Source organism: Quercus suber, unplaced genomic scaffold (genome assembly GCF_002906115.3).
Source record: "Quercus suber isolate HL8 unplaced genomic scaffold, Cork oak 2.0 scaffold_622, whole genome shotgun sequence".
NCBI lineage: Eukaryota > Viridiplantae > Streptophyta > Magnoliopsida > Fagales > Fagaceae > Quercus > Quercus suber.
In genome coordinates this window covers 259,695-277,670 of record NW_027070065.1, presented here as the reverse complement: position 1 = coordinate 277,670, position 17,976 = coordinate 259,695, and the positions used below count along the sequence as shown (strand labels likewise).

Genomic DNA, 17,976 nt, shown 5'->3' with positions numbered 1-17,976 from the left:
AAGGTCAGTTTTCCTCTTTTTTGTGCAGACCAAGAACTCGAGTATCTAATACTCGAGTTCAATTGGAAATCGATTCCAAAAGCCTCAACTTCGACTGGAAATCGACTACTTTGTACTCAATTTGCTATAGTTAACTCAAGTCTAACAAAATCAAGATGTTAGTTTCCTAAATAGTTTGAAAAAGATGCTAACTAACCAAATTGTTTGAAAATGGACTATAGGGTTTTTTTTTTTTTTTTTTTGGGTTATAGGTAAAATGGGATCGGTTTTGTTTTCTTTTAGTGGAGTCTTGTCAAACAAGTCAATAAGACTTATGTGGTTATGGGTGGAGTCGTACTTCTGGCTGGGTCTAGGATTTTTCTTTTTCTTTTTTAATCTTGCGTTTTTATATTTATGCCAATTGAGAACTTGAGATTGCTATATACTTATTACTAGTCGCTAACTCTTGATATGCATGAGAACCTACTTATTTGTGAGATGAATTAAAATAATTTTATAAAATCTTAAATTAATTAAGAAACTATACCATTGCATGATTTGCTCTTATATGACTTCAATTTGTGTTACAATTTGATAAATAACTCAAAAGATGGCCCATCTTTAACCAATTTCCATTGATTTGCAAAACAATGTGACACTGTAAAATCTTTAACCAAACCAAAATGACCTAGATAAAAAGAAAACCCAAAATTTAATTGGATTGGTAATATTGGGCATCAAATTGTTAGACATCTCATGGTTTGAAGTTGACTATTTCGTCTATCGCATGGCAAAATTACAATGGGATACTTCTTTGATATCTCACACCAGAGAGGAGATAGGTCTGAACTGCTGGCTAATATTTTTTTAACACCAAGTTCACTAACCTATTAATATTGATAACATCAAGAATTGTTTTAAATTATCAATGTTTGAGTTTGAGTTTAAGTTGGACTTGTTAGAGAGATAGAGTTTTATTCCTTATTAAGTTTGAACTAAACAAAAATAATTTTATTTAAATATAATGATAATTTTATTTAAATATTATGCTGACGTGGAAAATTGTGAGAGTTTTAGAGGCTTTGGTTTTATATATAGATATATAGATTATTCGGTGAAGCTAGAGCTACAATAGTACTTTTTTATATACATCAAGTTCTATTGTATTAAACTTGAAATTTATTTTTTATTTTAGTCATTATAAATATATTATAGATAGTATTTATTTTATTTGTAAATATTGTTTTATTAGAAATGTATATTAGAAAATATGCATCTGGATATGAAAAACTTAAAAAATGAAGAAAAAAAGAAAAATTAATTGAGTCTCAAAAAGGATCAATGAATAAATTTGTTATTAGTAATAAACAAAATACAGCACAAAATTTAGATGAAAATATCACAAATGAGCAAGAAATTGAATACAAAAATTTATTTGCAATTTAATTAGTTATATTATCGATTGAAAAAAGAAATGTTAGAAGATCACTTGAATACAAAATTTTTAATTAATCAATTTGCATCTCAAAAGACAAGAAAAATATATTTTAAATGAAATAAATTATAATATAAAAATATTAGATAAATATTAATTTAATTAATACATAAATATAAAAAATGTCTCATTTTAATTTTTGCCTTCAATGAATGAAGAATTTTTTTTATATATACTACACACTGAGCTAAGTCAGTCCTATTATTTGAGAAAGAGATGAAAAAAAATATGCTTTGTTTATTGATCCTGACTCAAACAAAGAAGATTGTGTGGTTGTGGCAATCTATTTTTCAAAATAAAAGAATGGCCTTTATTAAAGCAGGTGATAAATCTTGGCGTCACGTAAAGAGTCATCACGTAGAGATAAGGGGAGGAATTCCACTAACCAACTCGATTTCCGATATTACGTTTTATAAGGGGCTAATCTATGTTGTCACTCATCGGGGCTTAATTCTTTGATTCGATGCTAAAGATGGTTATTGCAGAAGAAGAAGAAGCAAGGTGAAGATACTTGCACCAAGGATGGATCCTCCAACATATCCTATACGGGCATATCTTGTGGAATCATCATATGGGAGAGACCTCTTCTATGTCCAAAGGAATTTAGATCATACATTGCAACATACTACCCATTTCAAGGTCTACAAGTTACGATTGGGTGAACAAAGTGGTGAGGTGATGGACCGTATCGAGGTAAAAACTAAAAAGTTTGGGTGATGACACATTCTTTGTAGGTACCAGTTATTCCATGTCTATCTCTGTCTCAACTGCTACAAAATTCCCAGGCTGCCAACCAAATTCCATCTATTTCACACATGACTATTTTTGACGCTGGTGTATTCAGTGAGTCTTTGTAAAATATTTTTCTCACTTGAAAAAAAAAAAAAATCTATAAAATTAATAAAAATATTTCATAAATTTTTTATGTGAGAATTTTAAAAAATAAAATTTTTTTTATATATACTACACACTGAGCTAAGTCAGTCCTATTATTTGAGAAAGAGATGAAAAAAAATATGCTTTGTTTATTGATCCTGACTCAAACAAAGAAGATTGTGTGGTTGTGGCAATCTATTTTTCAAAATAAAAGAATGGCCTTTATTAAAGCAGGGGATAAATCTTGGCGTCACGTAAAGAGTCATCACGTAGAGATAAGGGGAGGAATTCCACTAACCAACTCGATTTCCGATATTACGTTTTATAAGGGGCTAATCTATGTTGTCACTCATCGGGGCTTAATTCTTTGATTCGATGCTAAAGATGGTTATTGCAGAAGAAGAAGAAGCAAGGTGAAGATACTTGCACCAAGGATGGATCCTCCAACATATTCTATACGGGCATATCTTGTGGGATCATCATATGGGAGAGACCACTTCTATGTCCAAAGGAATTTAGATCATACATTGCAACATACTACCCATTTCAAGGTCTACAAGTTACGATTGGGTGAACAAAGTGGTGAGGTGATGGACCGGATCGAGGTAAAAACTAAAAAGTTTGGGTGATGACACATTCTTTGTAGGTACCAGTTATTCCATGTCTATCTCTGTCTCAACTGCTGCAAAATTCCCAGGCTGCCAACCAAATTCCATCTATTTCACACATGACTATTTTTGACGCTGGTGTATTTAGTGGGTCTTTGTAAAATATTTTTCTCACTTGAAAAAAAAAAAATCTATAAAATTAATAAAAATATTTCATAAATTTTTTATGTGAGAATTTTAAAAAATAAAATCTATTTTCATTAGTTAATTGTATACTTAACCACAATTTTTTTTAAACAAAATTGGACAAAAAACCTAAATTGAATAAATTTAAAGAAATTGGACAAAAAACCTAAATTGAATAAATATGAAACTTAGAAGACTCAATTGAACAAAAATAAAGTTAGAGGATTGAAATGAATTTCGGTCAAACTTAAAGTTTAAAATTTACATTTTAGCCTAAAATTTAACTCAGATAACAGGAAAATTAGGCTGAACACAACAACAAATGAACAAAATGCTCAACAAAAATCTCATTCAAAAACAAAAAATAAAAACCCCTAAATCTCTAACCATTCAAATTTGTAACTCATTCAACCCATATTATAAAAATAATCTCCAATTTGATATTTATTAAAACGATTTGATTTTTATTAAAAACGATATCAAAAGAGATAACAATGCGGCTTTACTCTATGGCTGGCTTTACTCTCTGGCTGCCTTTCTCTCTCGCTTTCAAACTCTCTGGCTGTCTTTCTCCCCTACTTTCTCTATTTTGAAAGATTATTGAAAGTTATTTCAATCCAAAACATGTAAACAACATAACAATCACTACTCACTAGTTTTATAAATGTCAACGAGTAGAACTATGTGATTTGGATTTATTTTTTTAAAATGACATTACGTAATGAACAAAGATTAGCTATAAACTTAGTTGTAGCCACTCAATATATTTTTAACCACATAAATTAGTACTCCAAAAGTAGCGAGGACTGAGGACCATCATTGCTTGATTATGGAAGAACCTAATTTTTCCTTTGGCAATTGATAATTCCTATTAAGAAGCAATGCTATCGATAACCCACACAAGGCAGATAGAAGAGCCTTCATCCATTTTGGGACGTTATACAAATGCTATTGTAATTAAATTAATAAGTTTCATTTGGAAGCTGCCACCACAAGTGAGTAGTCAAATGCACATCATAAATCTACACATCAAGTTCCACCAAAGTACATATGAAACAACACTTTTTTATCATATAAGACATAGTCTATGACGGAAAGAGAAAACAATCACAAGTCCAATGCCACTTCTGTGACTGGCGAACTTTTAACACTCTTTTTTGATTAAGTGACTGGCAACTTCAACGCTCTCGAAGGAGGTTGGAACAAAGCAGAACTGTGAAGTGTTCCTCTATCCTCACTCCTCTGCAGCACTGGCAGCACTTAAATCCACGCTGAGGTCAAGAACCTGCTCAAAAACATCAGGTCAAACATTGCCAGGGTAGTACATGCAGTTCCAGCGATTTAGAGAAACAAACTTTTTATCTGTAATCATTTTTGAAATAATAATTTTTAATGGCCACTGGAATGATTTTTACAACCTATTTTCTAGAATCCTTTATATTACAGGTAAGAGATATATCATATTGGACAGTATGGTGCAAACTACGTATTTTGGCCTGATCTTCCAATCACCAAGGTAGCCTTTCACGATTATTCCTTAAGCAAAATAAATCTAACCTTGATCATGTATCATTTCTAGTAGTTCAACACAAAACTTATATTAACATTGTAATTAAAATTTGTCACTGTATTGGTCCTTTGTTGATGTAAAGGTGCTCCCTTTTATGGTAAACATGCGTGTAGCATCATGAATTATTAAAATAAAAGATAATTACTACTTGGGACTACCTTTAGGTGCTAAATTCAAGGACAGCGCAATTTGGAACTCTATCCTAGAAAGAATGGGGTGAAGATTAACGAGTTGGAAGTGATTATACTTATCAAAAGGTGGTAAGATTACCTTAATCAAAAGCTCTCTCTCAAGTTTGCCAACTTATTTCCTATCTCTCTTCCCTATTCCTGTGGATGTTGCTATTCATATTGAGAGGCTTCAAAGGAATTTTCTATGGGGTGGGATAGATGAGTCTCCTAAATTCCGACTAGTAAAATGGGCCTAGGTTTGTTCTCCTTTGCAGTCTGGCGTTTTGGGTATTAGAAATTTGAGAACCTTCAATCAAGCTTTGTTGGGGAAGGCAGTTTATTGAGGCTAAATGTGAGAATGATTGGGGAGGTTGGTGTACAAAAGAAGTCTCTAATCCATATGGTGTTAGTCTTTGGAGAACCATAAGATAAGGCTGGCCAGCCTTTTCAAAATCCATTCAGTTCGAGGTTGGTGTTGGTGACATAATTAAATTTTGGCATCATGTGTGGTGTGGGAGCTGTACTCTTTGGGAGGCTTTTCCGGAACTCTATAATATTAGTTGTAATAAAGAGTCTTTTATTGCAGATGTTATGCACTTTCCTAACTAAAGGCTTCACTGGGATCTTCTTTTTTCTAGAGCTCCCCAAGATTGGGAAACAGAACATTTTTACACTATTCTAGATCTTATCAATTCAATGCCCCTTAATGGTGAAGGTCAGGACAAAGTATGTTGGAAAACAACAGGGAATAAGAACTTTAAAGTGAGTGAGTACTATCCCTCCCTTTCCTCTACTCTCGACATTTCTTTCCCTTGGAAAGCTGTGTGGCGTTCAAAGGTCCCTACTAAGGTTGTTTTCTTCTCATGGATTGCCTCATTAGGTAAGATTTTGACTACTGAAAATTTATGGTATAAGGGTGTCACAATTGTAGATTGGTGCTATATGTGTAAAAAGAGTGGAGAATCAGTGAATCATCTTCTTCTTCATTGTCCTATTGCTTATGAATTATGGTCTATGGTGTGGGCTCTATTTGGTCTTCAATGGGTTATGCCGCATGGTGTCTCTGATTTATTTTCGAGTTGGCAAGGTTCCTTTGGTGGGCATCGGAGCATTGATTTATGGAGGGCTGTCCCACATTGTGTCCTATGGTGTATTTGGCGAGAATGGAACTCAAGATGTTTCGAAGGGAAGGAACGGTCTATTTCAGAATTTAAATCTCTCCTTCTTCACACGTTGCTCGAGTGGAGTTCTTCCTTTAATCTTTTCCCTTGTTCTAATTTTTTAGAAATGCTTGATCTTTGTAATTTTTGTGTTTGATGTACTGTTTTCCACGTACACCCCCAATGTACCTGGACTTTTGATTAATACAATTCCGTTATTTATCAAAAAAAAAAAAAAAAAAGATAATTACTAAGCATGTTCTTGAAATAATTTGGACATGGCAGGATGACTTATAAAAGGAGAAGAACCAGTTGCTTAGCAAGATAAAAGAAATTCACTACCTTCCCAGTTATCATGGTATACATGTTGAGTACGTCCAAGACAGTTGACTCAAAGTGTGTTGTTGCATCATAACTCTGCAAACATGATGATCAGACTTGTTCAGCTTGCATCAGTTAGTAAAAGCTACAATGTAAAATTGTGGAGATCAACTTACTGTTGATATAAAGCAATTGTCCAAGGTCGGTTCATTGACTGGTTCGTATCTATCATAAATATCAAAGAATATCTCATCGACAGGCCCTAGAAGGTCAATTCCTGCCTTAAGTTCAGTCTCAGGATGATCAGTCTCCGCCTCTGTTGAAACAAATGCAATAAATTTTCCCTTTGGAGCAACGTTGTGAGAATAAGAGCAACAGAAAAGATACCTGCTCAACCACAGAAGGATGACAAAATCAAGCTCCCAAGAAAACATAAGAGAAGAAAAGGAGCACCAGAATAAATAACTAATGACAAGCTCTTGCTCTAATGGCATCTGGGAGGATGACAAAATCAAGCTCCCAAGAAAACATAAGAGAAGAAAAGGAGCACCAGAATAAATAACTAATGACAAGCTCTTGCTCTAATGGCATCTGGGAGTCTCCAACATGGACTTGTTTCAATACCTTTCTTCTTTTCCTTTTTGGTGGTTTAAGTAATAGTAAAGTGGTAATAGTGCAGTAATAGGATGAAGTGTGCACAGTACAAATGCTCCTAAAGGCACTCCTTACCAGTAAAATATAGAGAAAAACTAATAAACGTCAAATCACCTAGAACAGAGAGACCTTTTTGCATGTATACTCACACAACAAAGCCAAAAAAATTAGAAGGAATTAGGCACCACATCGATATGAAATTATACAATATTAATTTCACAAAGCACTAACATAGACAAGCTAGTCACAGAATTTTTCCTGCTTAAATTATAATTGTTAAAGCTTCCTTAGATAGACATCGTGGGACAGAACCAGGGATTTAACTGACCACTTAGCGAATAACACCAACAGTGCTCTTACGAGAAAAACCAATCGGGAAAGTGGAGAAGTGTTTCACCATAGTCATCAAAAATGATAACAATGCAGAAAGATCAAGTCCTAGTAGATCTGAAAAATCATCAAGCGTACTTCCTTTTTGTTATTGGTAAGTTACACACACCCAAAGAGTCTTCAACCTACAACCTCACCCTCCACCTAGCAATTATAAGGGAAGGAGGTGCCAGCAGCCAACTGCTAGAGCACATTGGCAAATTATCAAGCACACTTTCTATCCTTGTTCACTATTCCCATTTAAGTAATGAATAGATTGGAAAAGATGGAGAGTGATAAGATGGCTTGGGTCCAGCAAGTTCCAATGAGTTATCATGGTTGAAAGAGATGCAAGGGCTTAGCCAGCCATACAAAGGGTAAATTGCCAGAGATAAGTCAAGGATGTTATCAGAAAATATGTCAATGCTGCTCACACATGCCGAGGCCAGTAGAGATGTGTGTGTGTTTGTGTGTGTGAGTGTTTATCATGCATGCATATATGTAATTATGTACGCAAATATATTAATAGATTAAAAGGTAGGTTTAGTCCCATCCTAAACAAATGGGTTGAGTTTGATACGATTGTTGACTACATGGAAAAAAATGAGTAAATGTTAATTATATACCAGGCTCATTGATGACCCAATCCAAACCTGCAATTTCCCACTAGCAATGAATCAAAATACCGTCTGATAGATTGGAATGTGGTAAGTACTAAGCTCCCCTACTAAAAGTGGTGGGTTGCGTGTTTGAAAGAAAACTACTCCTGATCAAAATTATTTTCACTCTCCTAGCTTTTGTTTCCCCAAATCCCAGTAAAAAGGTGGACTTCATCTCTGCTTGGCATCAGCTACTAAGCTCAACTTTTAGCTTTTTCGTACAACTTTTTAAAACCTCATTTTTTCCCACTTTTTCTCACTCTTTTCAAGGTACAAGTATACTTTAACACACTTACAGAAAAAATCTAGATAAGCTATTCCCAATTGAAAACTTCATCTCACCCAGATTAGTGATGGATACCCAATTCTGTTTATCAGAATTGTGCTACATATGCATTCCTAAATAGCAAAAACCTAACAGATATGAAAGGATTAAAACAGAAACACAGTATCGGAACTCACATGTCGGACTTGCGACCCAACTGTTTCTGTGGCAGGATAACCTGCACTGAATGAGACTCATTGGTGTTTGGGATTGGGTGGCTCATTATGGCAATTGCCCTTGCAACCCTACCAACCTTCCTAACCTGTTGAAATGCAAAGAGATTTCTGTTAAGGCATGGAAAATTCATTGTCTTCTGTGTTAAAAGACAAAATTTAGGTTCCATTATAGAAATCTTTTCCAGAATTCACCATTTACCTCAGAGAAGTTCAAAAAAGGAAAGAAAATGAAGGGGTGGGAGTATTAAGATTATTACCTTGTTGGGCAAGTATGAAGGATCACAGACAACTTTTTTGCACCTAGCAGTTTCCCCTTCTGATGTGACACCAAGAACTTGACCTACCTCATTGAACTCCACCTGGCATTCAAAGTCCAATCAAAACCAGCATCTAACCCACAATCTCATATACACCAGAATATGGCAAGTGCAGCTACAAAGTGTCAATACAAGATATGAAGCACATGTACCTTACACTCAGGTTTGTTCAACATATATGTCCCACCATAAACAGCACTAAGTCGTGCAAATGCCTGAGGGACAAGTCAAATTGACATCATCAGGATGATCAGTCTCCGCCTCTGTTGAAACAAATGCAATAAATTTTCCCTTTGGAGCAACGTTGTGAGAATAAGAGCAACAGAAAAGATACCTGCTCAACCACAGAAGGATGACAAAATCAAGCTCCCAAGAAAACATAAGAGAAGAAAAGGAGCACCAGAATAAATAACTAATGACAAGCTCTTGCTCTAATGGCATCTGGGAGTCTCCAACATGGACTTGTTTCAATACCTTTCTTCTTTTCCTTTTTGGTGGTTTAAGTACTAGTAAAGTGGTAATAGTGCGGTAGTAGGATGAAGTGTGCACAGTACAAATGCTCCTAAAGGCACTCCTTACCAGTAAAATATAGAGAAAAACTAATAAACATCAAATCACCTAGAACAGAGAGACCTTTTTGCATGTATAATCACACAACAAAGCCATAAAAATTAGAAGGAATTAGGCACCACATCGACATGAAATTATACAATATTAATTTCACAAAGCACTAACATAGACAAGCTAGTCACAGAATTTTTCCTGCTGAAATTATAATTGTTAAAGCTTCCTTAGATAGACACTGTGGGACAGAACCAGGGATTTAACTGACCACTTAGCGAATAACACCAACAGTGCTCTTACGAGAAAAACCAATCGGGAAAGTGGAGAAGTGTTTCACCATAGTCATCAAAAATGATAACAATGCAGAAAGATCAAGTCCTAGTAGATCTGAAAAATCATCAAGCGTACTTCCTTTTTGTTTATTGGTAAGTTACACACACCCAATGAGTCTTCAACCTACAACCTCACCCTCCACCTAGCAATTATAAGGGAAGGAGGTGCCAGCAGCCAACTGCTAGTGCACATTGGCAAATCATCAAGCACACTTTCTATCCTTGTTCACTATTCCCATTTAAGTAATGAATAGATTGGAAAAGATGGAGAGTGATAAGATGGCTTGGGTCCAGCAAGTTCCAATGAGTTATCATGGTTGAAAGAGATGCAAGGGCTTAGCCAGCCATACAAAGGGTAAATTGCAAAAGATAAGTCAAGGATGTTATCAGAAAATATGTCAATGCTGCTCACACATGCCGAGGCCAGTAGAGATGTGTGTGTGTTTGTGTGTGTGAGTGTTTATCATGCATGTATATATGTAATTATGTACGCAAATATATTAATAGATTAAAAGGTAGGTTTAGTCCCATCCTAAACAAATGGGTTGAGTTTGATACGATTGTTGACTACATGGAAAAAAAATGAGTAAATGTTAATTATATAGCAGGCTCATTGATGACCCAATCCAAACCTGCAATTTCCCACTAGCAATGAATCAAAATACCGTCTGATAGATTGGAATGTGGTAAGTACTAAGCTCCCCTAATAAAAGTGGTGGGTTGCGTGTTTGAAAGAAAACTACTCCTGATCAAAATTATTTTCACTCTCCTAGCTTTTGTTTCCCCAAATCCCAGTAAAAAGGTGGACTTCATCTCTGCTTGGCATCAGCTACTAAGCTCAACTTTTAGCTTTTTCGTACAACTTTTTAAAACCTCATTTTTTCCCACTTTTTCTCACTCTTTTCAAGGTACAAGTATACTTTAACACACTTACAGAAAAAATCTAGATAAGCTATTCCCAATTGAAAACTTCATCTCACCCAGATTAGTGATGGATACCCAATTCTGTTTATCAGAATTGTGCTACATATGCATTCCTAAATAGCAAAAACCTAACAGATATGAAAGGATTAAAACAGAAACACAGTATCGGAACTCACATGTCGGACTTGCGACCCAACTGTTTCTGTGGCAGGATAACCTGCACTGAATGAGACTCATTGGTGTTTGGGATTGGGTGGCTCATTATGGCAATTGCCCTTGCAACCCTACCAACCTTCCTAACCTGTTGAAATGCAAAGAGATTTCTGTTAAGGCATGGAAAATTCATTGTCTTCTGTTTTTTTTTTTTTTTTTTTTTGAAGTGTTAACAAGTACAAGGGGATTTTTTTTTTTTTGGGGAGGGGGGGTGGATGTTAGAATGAGACCTGAGGGAGCTCTCCCAATCCATACAAAGGATAAATGTATGGTGATCCTCCTTGAAAACGTGCAAGAGACTCCGCATAAAGCTATGACATGGTTTAGAGAAACCAAAAAATAATGAGTGCAATACAAAGCTGTTGAGACTTTCGACGATAAGAATCCAGTTTTAAAAATAAATATAAAAACAAAACAAATAGAAAGGAGCTAAATAACCCCCAGGAAGTTTTCACCTTCATTCTCTTTACGGTATCTAGTGCAGGTTCATCAAGGTAGCGATCATCTCTATGAAGTGCTAATGCATGACCAATAAAGTCCACAGTGTTGTCATCCAGACCATATTTTCTGTGAAAATTTCAACAGTATAATAAGTAAATGGACTATTGGTGCTCACTACGTTCAGTAGATGAGTACCATCAACAAGGCCATCATTTCAGATCACCCTTTCTTTCTTTGAAGACATTAAATAAATGAAAGAAAGCAGGTAAACTGCGGGAAACAAGAAATTAAATTTAGGCTAAAGCACACTTACAATCCCTAACATATAGCACATAATTCAATTCTATCACTAAATTTTAAAAGATCCAAGTTCACCAAACTGATGACCATGCCATCACAATAATTAATGGAGTGGCTCATTTCAATATTTGCCTCATCATCCATATTTGTAATGACAATATTATAAGTTTTATTGATGAAATGAATACATTGCTCAAAATTAAAAATTTTAAGTACATTGAAACTTCTTTAGGGACTATCTTGAACTCGACTGTATGTTTCAAGGACACAAAGCATAGTTTGGCCTTAAATTTATTAGTTCCACTTCACAGCTTCACATTACATATTTATTTGCTTAAATTAAATAATTCTACAAGTTTCAGGTTCAAACTTATGTGTTTAAAAACATAGATGAGCTCTAATTCTTTTGGGCAAAAAATTTACATTTTATAAAGAACTACAAAATGCCAAGCCACAGGAACTAAAGCTCAATTATGTTCCCCAACTCCAAGGACTTGATTTTTACAAAAACATATGGAAACTGCCTAAGCTGTACATTCAAATATTAGAAGACAACATGCAAGACACAGGAACCTGTTCAGCGAAGGCAAGAGCAAGAGCTTACGCTATCAGTTCTCTAGTTGTCACTCTAGTCAAGTCCATCCCGTCATGTGTTTTGGGATCGGTCTCATTATAATCTTGAACATAAATGAAGAACTTACGAGCACGGCGCTTTTCAAATATACCCATCAGTGGGGATTTGAGTGCCTCCATGTCAGTTGCTGGAACCTTGTGAACCTATAACCATGGATTTACTCACCAAATCAAGTTAAGATCAAATAAATATATAAAAGCTATGTAAAATGCATTTTCCAACATCTTAAGAAAATTATTATACCTTTCCTTTATTGTAGACAAAGCTGCCATCAACAGCTTTGAAATACAAATACTTAGTAACATCTGTATGAATGAGGACACGAACAAGAGTGCCATTTGCCATCATAAACTAGCCAATCAAAAATTATTCAATACATTAGAAAACTTGCATGGCCACAGGTGGTGAACAAAATAGTTATAAGTGATAAATAAAGATGACAAAAGAAAGTGAACACAAACCTTTGGTATCATGTCAACATTATAATCCCTACTTGAGCCCAAATGTGCTGGAGGTTTATCATTTCCCCTGAACCTCTTCCAGAGCTGTAAATTAAAAAATAATAATAATAAAGCAGTCAATAAATACTCTTCTAAAAAATAAAGAAGCAATAAAATATTGCAGACTTAAAATGTGACTTCAAAAATTTTCAGATGAGACCTGAATAAGATTAAGCGATGTTGACTCTCCTCCATAATAATCATTCCTATCCATGTGCAGAACCTGATTCAAAAGATATGAATATCAATTACTTTGGTGAATATGACAAAATGATATTTGTCCACTGCTTTAAACCAACAGTATAAAAATATGATTTCTACAACCAAAAAAGGGAAAACCATGAACTACTGCATAAAATACTAGTCCAGACTCCAGAGAGAAGCTATGAAAAATAACATAACTTTATATATATATATATATATAGATGGGGAAAAAAAACCATAACTTAAACTAAAGTCTTAAATATTATCTGTTCATTTTATAGAACATGTTTTGCATGACCAGAAAACATTAAAAGGGGGGAAAAAACCTTGTACTCCTTTTTTTTTTCTTGATAAGTAATAAACTTTATTGAAAAAAGATGTAAGAAAATACAGAAGAAAGAAGCAAACAGGCCGTGTGCTAAAAGCAACATTGAAAAAATTAAGTAACAAATCAAGTACAAAAATCAAGCATATCAGGTCAAGAAATGAAAGAAAAAACACCCGAAGCATTTGCCCAATCACGCAAAGTCAGAAAAAATAAAAGTAAAAGCTAAAAGCTTCAACTCATGAATCGATCTTTCAATCCCTTCAAAAGTATGTGCACTCCGTTTCCTCCAAATAAGCCACCTAAGACAATGAGTGATTATTCTCCAAAGTACCTTAATTCGGAGTCTATTGAACTTGCCTGACCAACTTGCTATAAGCTCCACTACACTACGCGGCATAACCCAATAAACCCCAAACAGTGTACACACCATATTCCACAACTCTTGAGCTACTTGGCAGTGTGGGAGTAAGAGTTCAACGGTCTCCCCATTCCTCTTGCTGTCTTGCACATGCAACACCAATCCATCACCACCACTTTTCGCCTCCTTAGATTATCAACTACTAAGATTTTCCCCAAAGTCGCTGTCCAAATAAAGAAACTAACCTTTGGAGGCACTTTTGGTTTCCAAAAAGCTTTCCATGGAAAACAAACAGAGTTTGTGGATCATAAGGCCCTAAAATAAGAACGAACATAAAAAAACACCCCTAGGAGAGAGTTTCCAACACATTTTATCCGCCCCACTACTTCACCAAGATCCTCAATATATGAGGTCCATAAAGGAGGCAACCGATTCTAACTCCTAATCTTGAACCGGTCAAGTGAACCTGATATTCCAATGGTAGTTTGCCTCTGAGGACGATAACAATTCAGCCACTGAAGCGTCCTTGTTACTAGCAATACTGTATAATTCTGGGAAGCTACTTTCCAAAGGAAACCCATGACACCAAGGATCATGCCAAAATTTAATACAAGAACCATCCCCCAGCTTAAAGATAATAAAAGATCCCACCCCTTTCTGGTATATTTCCATAGACCAACCCCACAAGGCCCCTAGAGCACCAAACCCCACATGCTACCATATTTAGCTTTTATTACCCTTCTCCACAAGGCATTCATTTCCATAGCTCCACAACCATTTCCCCAACAGAGACTTATTAAATAAAAACTAATTATGCACACCCAAACCACCATAATGAACCGGTACACAAACAGTCTTCCACTTAACCAGATGATACTTACTCTTGTGCAAAGGTACAACAATATACAACTTTATAAGTTCTCAAAGCAGTCCAATAAAATTGATAGTCATGAAGAAGGGATAAGCGATAATGTGGACTATTTGGACAGAACGGAATCAGTGTTCCTTTGAGGATACATGGAACTCTTTGGCTTAGTTGTTAGATTTATGCCATCGGACCCTCTTTGATTGGTCTTGGTGTTGGGGTCTCTCAGATTGTTCTGCACTTATGGATTTTCTTTTGTCTCTTAGAATAGCTTAGTGGCTGTCGCAGTTCCATTTTCAATAATATTTTTTTCTTACCTATCAAAAAAAAAGAAGAAGGGATAAGCGAATTTCAAGCTGAAGATTGCCTCCCTTCTCCTCTACTCGTCTATGGTGAAAAGGAACTGCGGAATTGACCAACATACCTCACAAACAACCAATAGACTTCCTAGGTAGTCCACCTTTTTTTCACCTTCTTTTCAAATAAGTAATAAGTAACATCCTAGGTAGCCCACTTTGATGCAAGTTATTGAGTTGACAACCTCAGCACAATTGCATTTTAGCTGTGACACGAGGTTTGTTAATAAACCCATTGCTTGCTAATAGGAAAACTATTACTACTACAAAAGAAAAATAATAATAAAAATAAGGGAGCACTCACGGTTTAATGTCTGCTTAATTTTGTTTGTTTTATTGAAATGGGTATCTTGCATTTAACATCAAACCCCAATATTATAATTTGAGTAAATAAAGTTGATAAATTGTTTTGTCAGGCTGTATATTGCAATCCGATTTTAAAAAGTTGGTGTTTAAGCTGGTGTTACAATTATGGGTTCCAGTTAGCTCAGCTTTTTACCCTTGTTGCCAAATGAGGGATGATTTGGGTTCGAATCCCGCAAACACCAAAATCTAATCGGTGTCTTTGCCTAATAAAATAGAGCAACCATCACAGGTTTATATCTAATCCAAAACAACACTTTCGCTTCAATCGCGTTGGAAAGTAGGAAAGGATCAGACTCAGAAATGACAAAAATCCTTATCATCGACGATTATTGAAAGTGCGATAACAAAAGCCTGAATCGTAGAAAGTAGATCCGATATCGATGATCAAAATCAGAAATCCGATTAACCCAATTGCGATCTTAATTTAGGAAACCGAACAATAATCGGAGATTGACATAATGATAAAAAGAAATGAAGAATTGAGAGAGAGAAAAAGAGAACCTTGAGGCCGTCAACGGAGAGAAGACCGCTAAGAATGCATTCCTTGAGACCAGTACCCAACACTACCACATCATACTCTTCATCCATCGCGACCAGATTCCGATCTCAGATCCAAACACAAACACACAGAGAGAGAAAGGGTTAGGGTTTTGAGTTTAACAGGTCAATGAATGAAGATGATTTTTTTTTATATATACTACACACACTGAGCCAAGTTATTCGAGAGAGAAATGAAAAAAAAAGATGCTTTGTTTGTTGATTGAGAAAAGCTTTTTTGTATAGTATATTATTATGGGTTATGGGTTATGGGTCATGGGTATATGGGATGTTTTACTTTTGATACCGTGCCACTGCTACTTAATTTTAATTCATCGTCATGATCTTGATTATTATGCTTATCTTTTTGTTTTGTAGGGTGTAGGGACACATTTTTACTATTTATGGCTTCTTAAACATCTTTACCTACCCGATTTTTCCTTCACTTTATCTCTTTTTTTACTGCTTTATTATGATCATGACTTTCCATTGACTGGACTCTGCCCATATCGTAGCCCCCAATGGCCCATAAATGTATGAACAATTAAACCCATACATTTTTGTTTGGAATCCAACATGTACTTCAATCTATGCCCACAAGCCCAACGACCCCTTCCCAATAAAACAAATCTTCTAATAATAACTCAAATTATGCTCTTTTTGTTTCAATCTAAAACATTTATGCCTTTGATGAAAATAACTCAAATGATGTTTGAAAAAAAATTCAAGTCTCAATGAGTCAGTGGAAATACCAACAAAAAAAAAAAAAAGTTAGTTTGAAGTTATATATGGTATATGGAAACAAATACAAGAAGTCATTTGAAAAGCCTTAGTTTTTACTTGTTTAGTAATGAACCATGGAGGGTGTGTTGTTTTAGGTCTAAAGTGATTAGGGAATGTGAAATCATTAGAAATATGGGCATGTTAAATACCTTTTAAAAATAATATATACAATGAAGCTCAAATATATTGACAAAGCTTATATATGCTCCTTTCTTTAGCAAGACAAGATATGGGAGTTGCGGTTTGGAAGGCATAAAGGGGATTTTGGCAACCTTTCTTGGGCCTCATGAGTAGTATTACAAATATGTTTGAAATGCTTACAAGCCTATAAGAGATATACAGCGCATAGGCTGAGTTATCCAAATGTTCTCACTAACCCATTAAATAAAAATATATTTCTCATCAATCTATACTCAAAATATTATAAATGGGTTTGGAGAAATTCTGAGACCCATAAATCCATGAATAATCCATTACATAGCAGCCAAAACTAAGGTATAAATTTTCTTCTATTTTATGGGCGTGAGGTTGTTCTTGTTAAACCAAAAATCCTCATAAAATGCCACATTGATCTTAATTGTTGATTATTTTCTTGATATATTATATTTAGTAGATCAAGAGGCTGTCATTTCCCATAGAGAAACAAGCCAACCCATAACAGACCAACCAAATTATCTTGTTCAATGTAAACCCATATTAATTTTATATCCTTAAAAGCCCATTACCACATTTATGTTATGTTTGGATGTTGGGGGAAGGAGTGGGAGTAGAGTAGTGGGAGGGAGAGTAAATTAATTACCTTATTTGAATGTTTTTAAAGGAAGGAGGGGGGGGGGGGATTTGAATAGGTTTAAACTACTTCTAATCCCTCATTTTTAATTCTCCCAAATTAGAGATATTTGGAGGGAGAGCGGAGCATAAAAATGCTTGAGCAAATGAAATATCAAATTTACTCTTACCATATTAACAAAATTACAAATAAAAAGACTAATTATTTCCCTCTCCCTTACTTAATTTTAAAAACATCCAAACAAGGTAGAGGATAACCATTTCCCTTTATTCTCCTCTCCATTACTCTCATTCCCTCTAGTCTCCTCTACTCTCCTCTCTCTCAAAACTTCCAAACATAGCATTAGTTGCTTCCATAACCTACTACCCAACACCTAGAAATCCAATCTCACAAACTAACCCATGTTCACAAGTTATCTCTCTTAACTTTGGGGGCATAAAAGAGCACGAGAGCAAAGGAAAAAGGGGAGAAGAAAGCACATTATGTTAAGAATGCTAACACAAAACAACTTGGTGTGTATTGGCTTGCTTGTATTTTCTCCCTCTTGTGCATTACAAATGTGATAGGGGACTAGGATTTGTTTGTAGTAGTTGTAACTTGTAAGTCATACTTGCTA

At 35.1% G+C, this 17,976-nt stretch overlaps 1 protein-coding gene and 1 long non-coding RNA gene across 2 annotated transcripts; both read right to left on the bottom strand.

Annotated features, from left to right (window-relative positions):
• Window positions 1-4,081: 4,081 nt before the first annotated feature.
• On the bottom strand, window positions 4,082-16,024 carry LOC112015348 (guanosine nucleotide diphosphate dissociation inhibitor 2). The gene is made up of 13 exons (XM_024047746.2): window positions 15,752-16,024; window positions 12,934-12,996; window positions 12,735-12,818; window positions 12,517-12,624; window positions 12,244-12,416; window positions 11,354-11,465; window positions 11,129-11,209; window positions 9,018-9,080; window positions 8,806-8,907; window positions 8,510-8,634; window positions 6,542-6,752; window positions 6,387-6,461; window positions 4,082-4,429 (listed from the first exon to the last, which is right to left on the bottom strand). The coding sequence occupies exons 1-13, from the start codon at window positions 15,836-15,838 to the stop codon at window positions 4,379-4,381; spliced, it is 1,335 nt and encodes a 444-aa protein (XP_023903514.2). The 5' UTR covers window positions 15,839-16,024; the 3' UTR covers window positions 4,082-4,378.
• Window positions 9,164-11,038, bottom strand: LOC136064086 (uncharacterized). Its single transcript, XR_010625739.1, has 2 exons — window positions 10,862-11,038; window positions 9,164-9,199 (listed from the first exon to the last, which is right to left on the bottom strand). It is a non-coding gene; the product is annotated as an uncharacterized LOC136064086 (long non-coding RNA).
• Window positions 16,025-17,976: the final 1,952 nt, after the last annotated feature.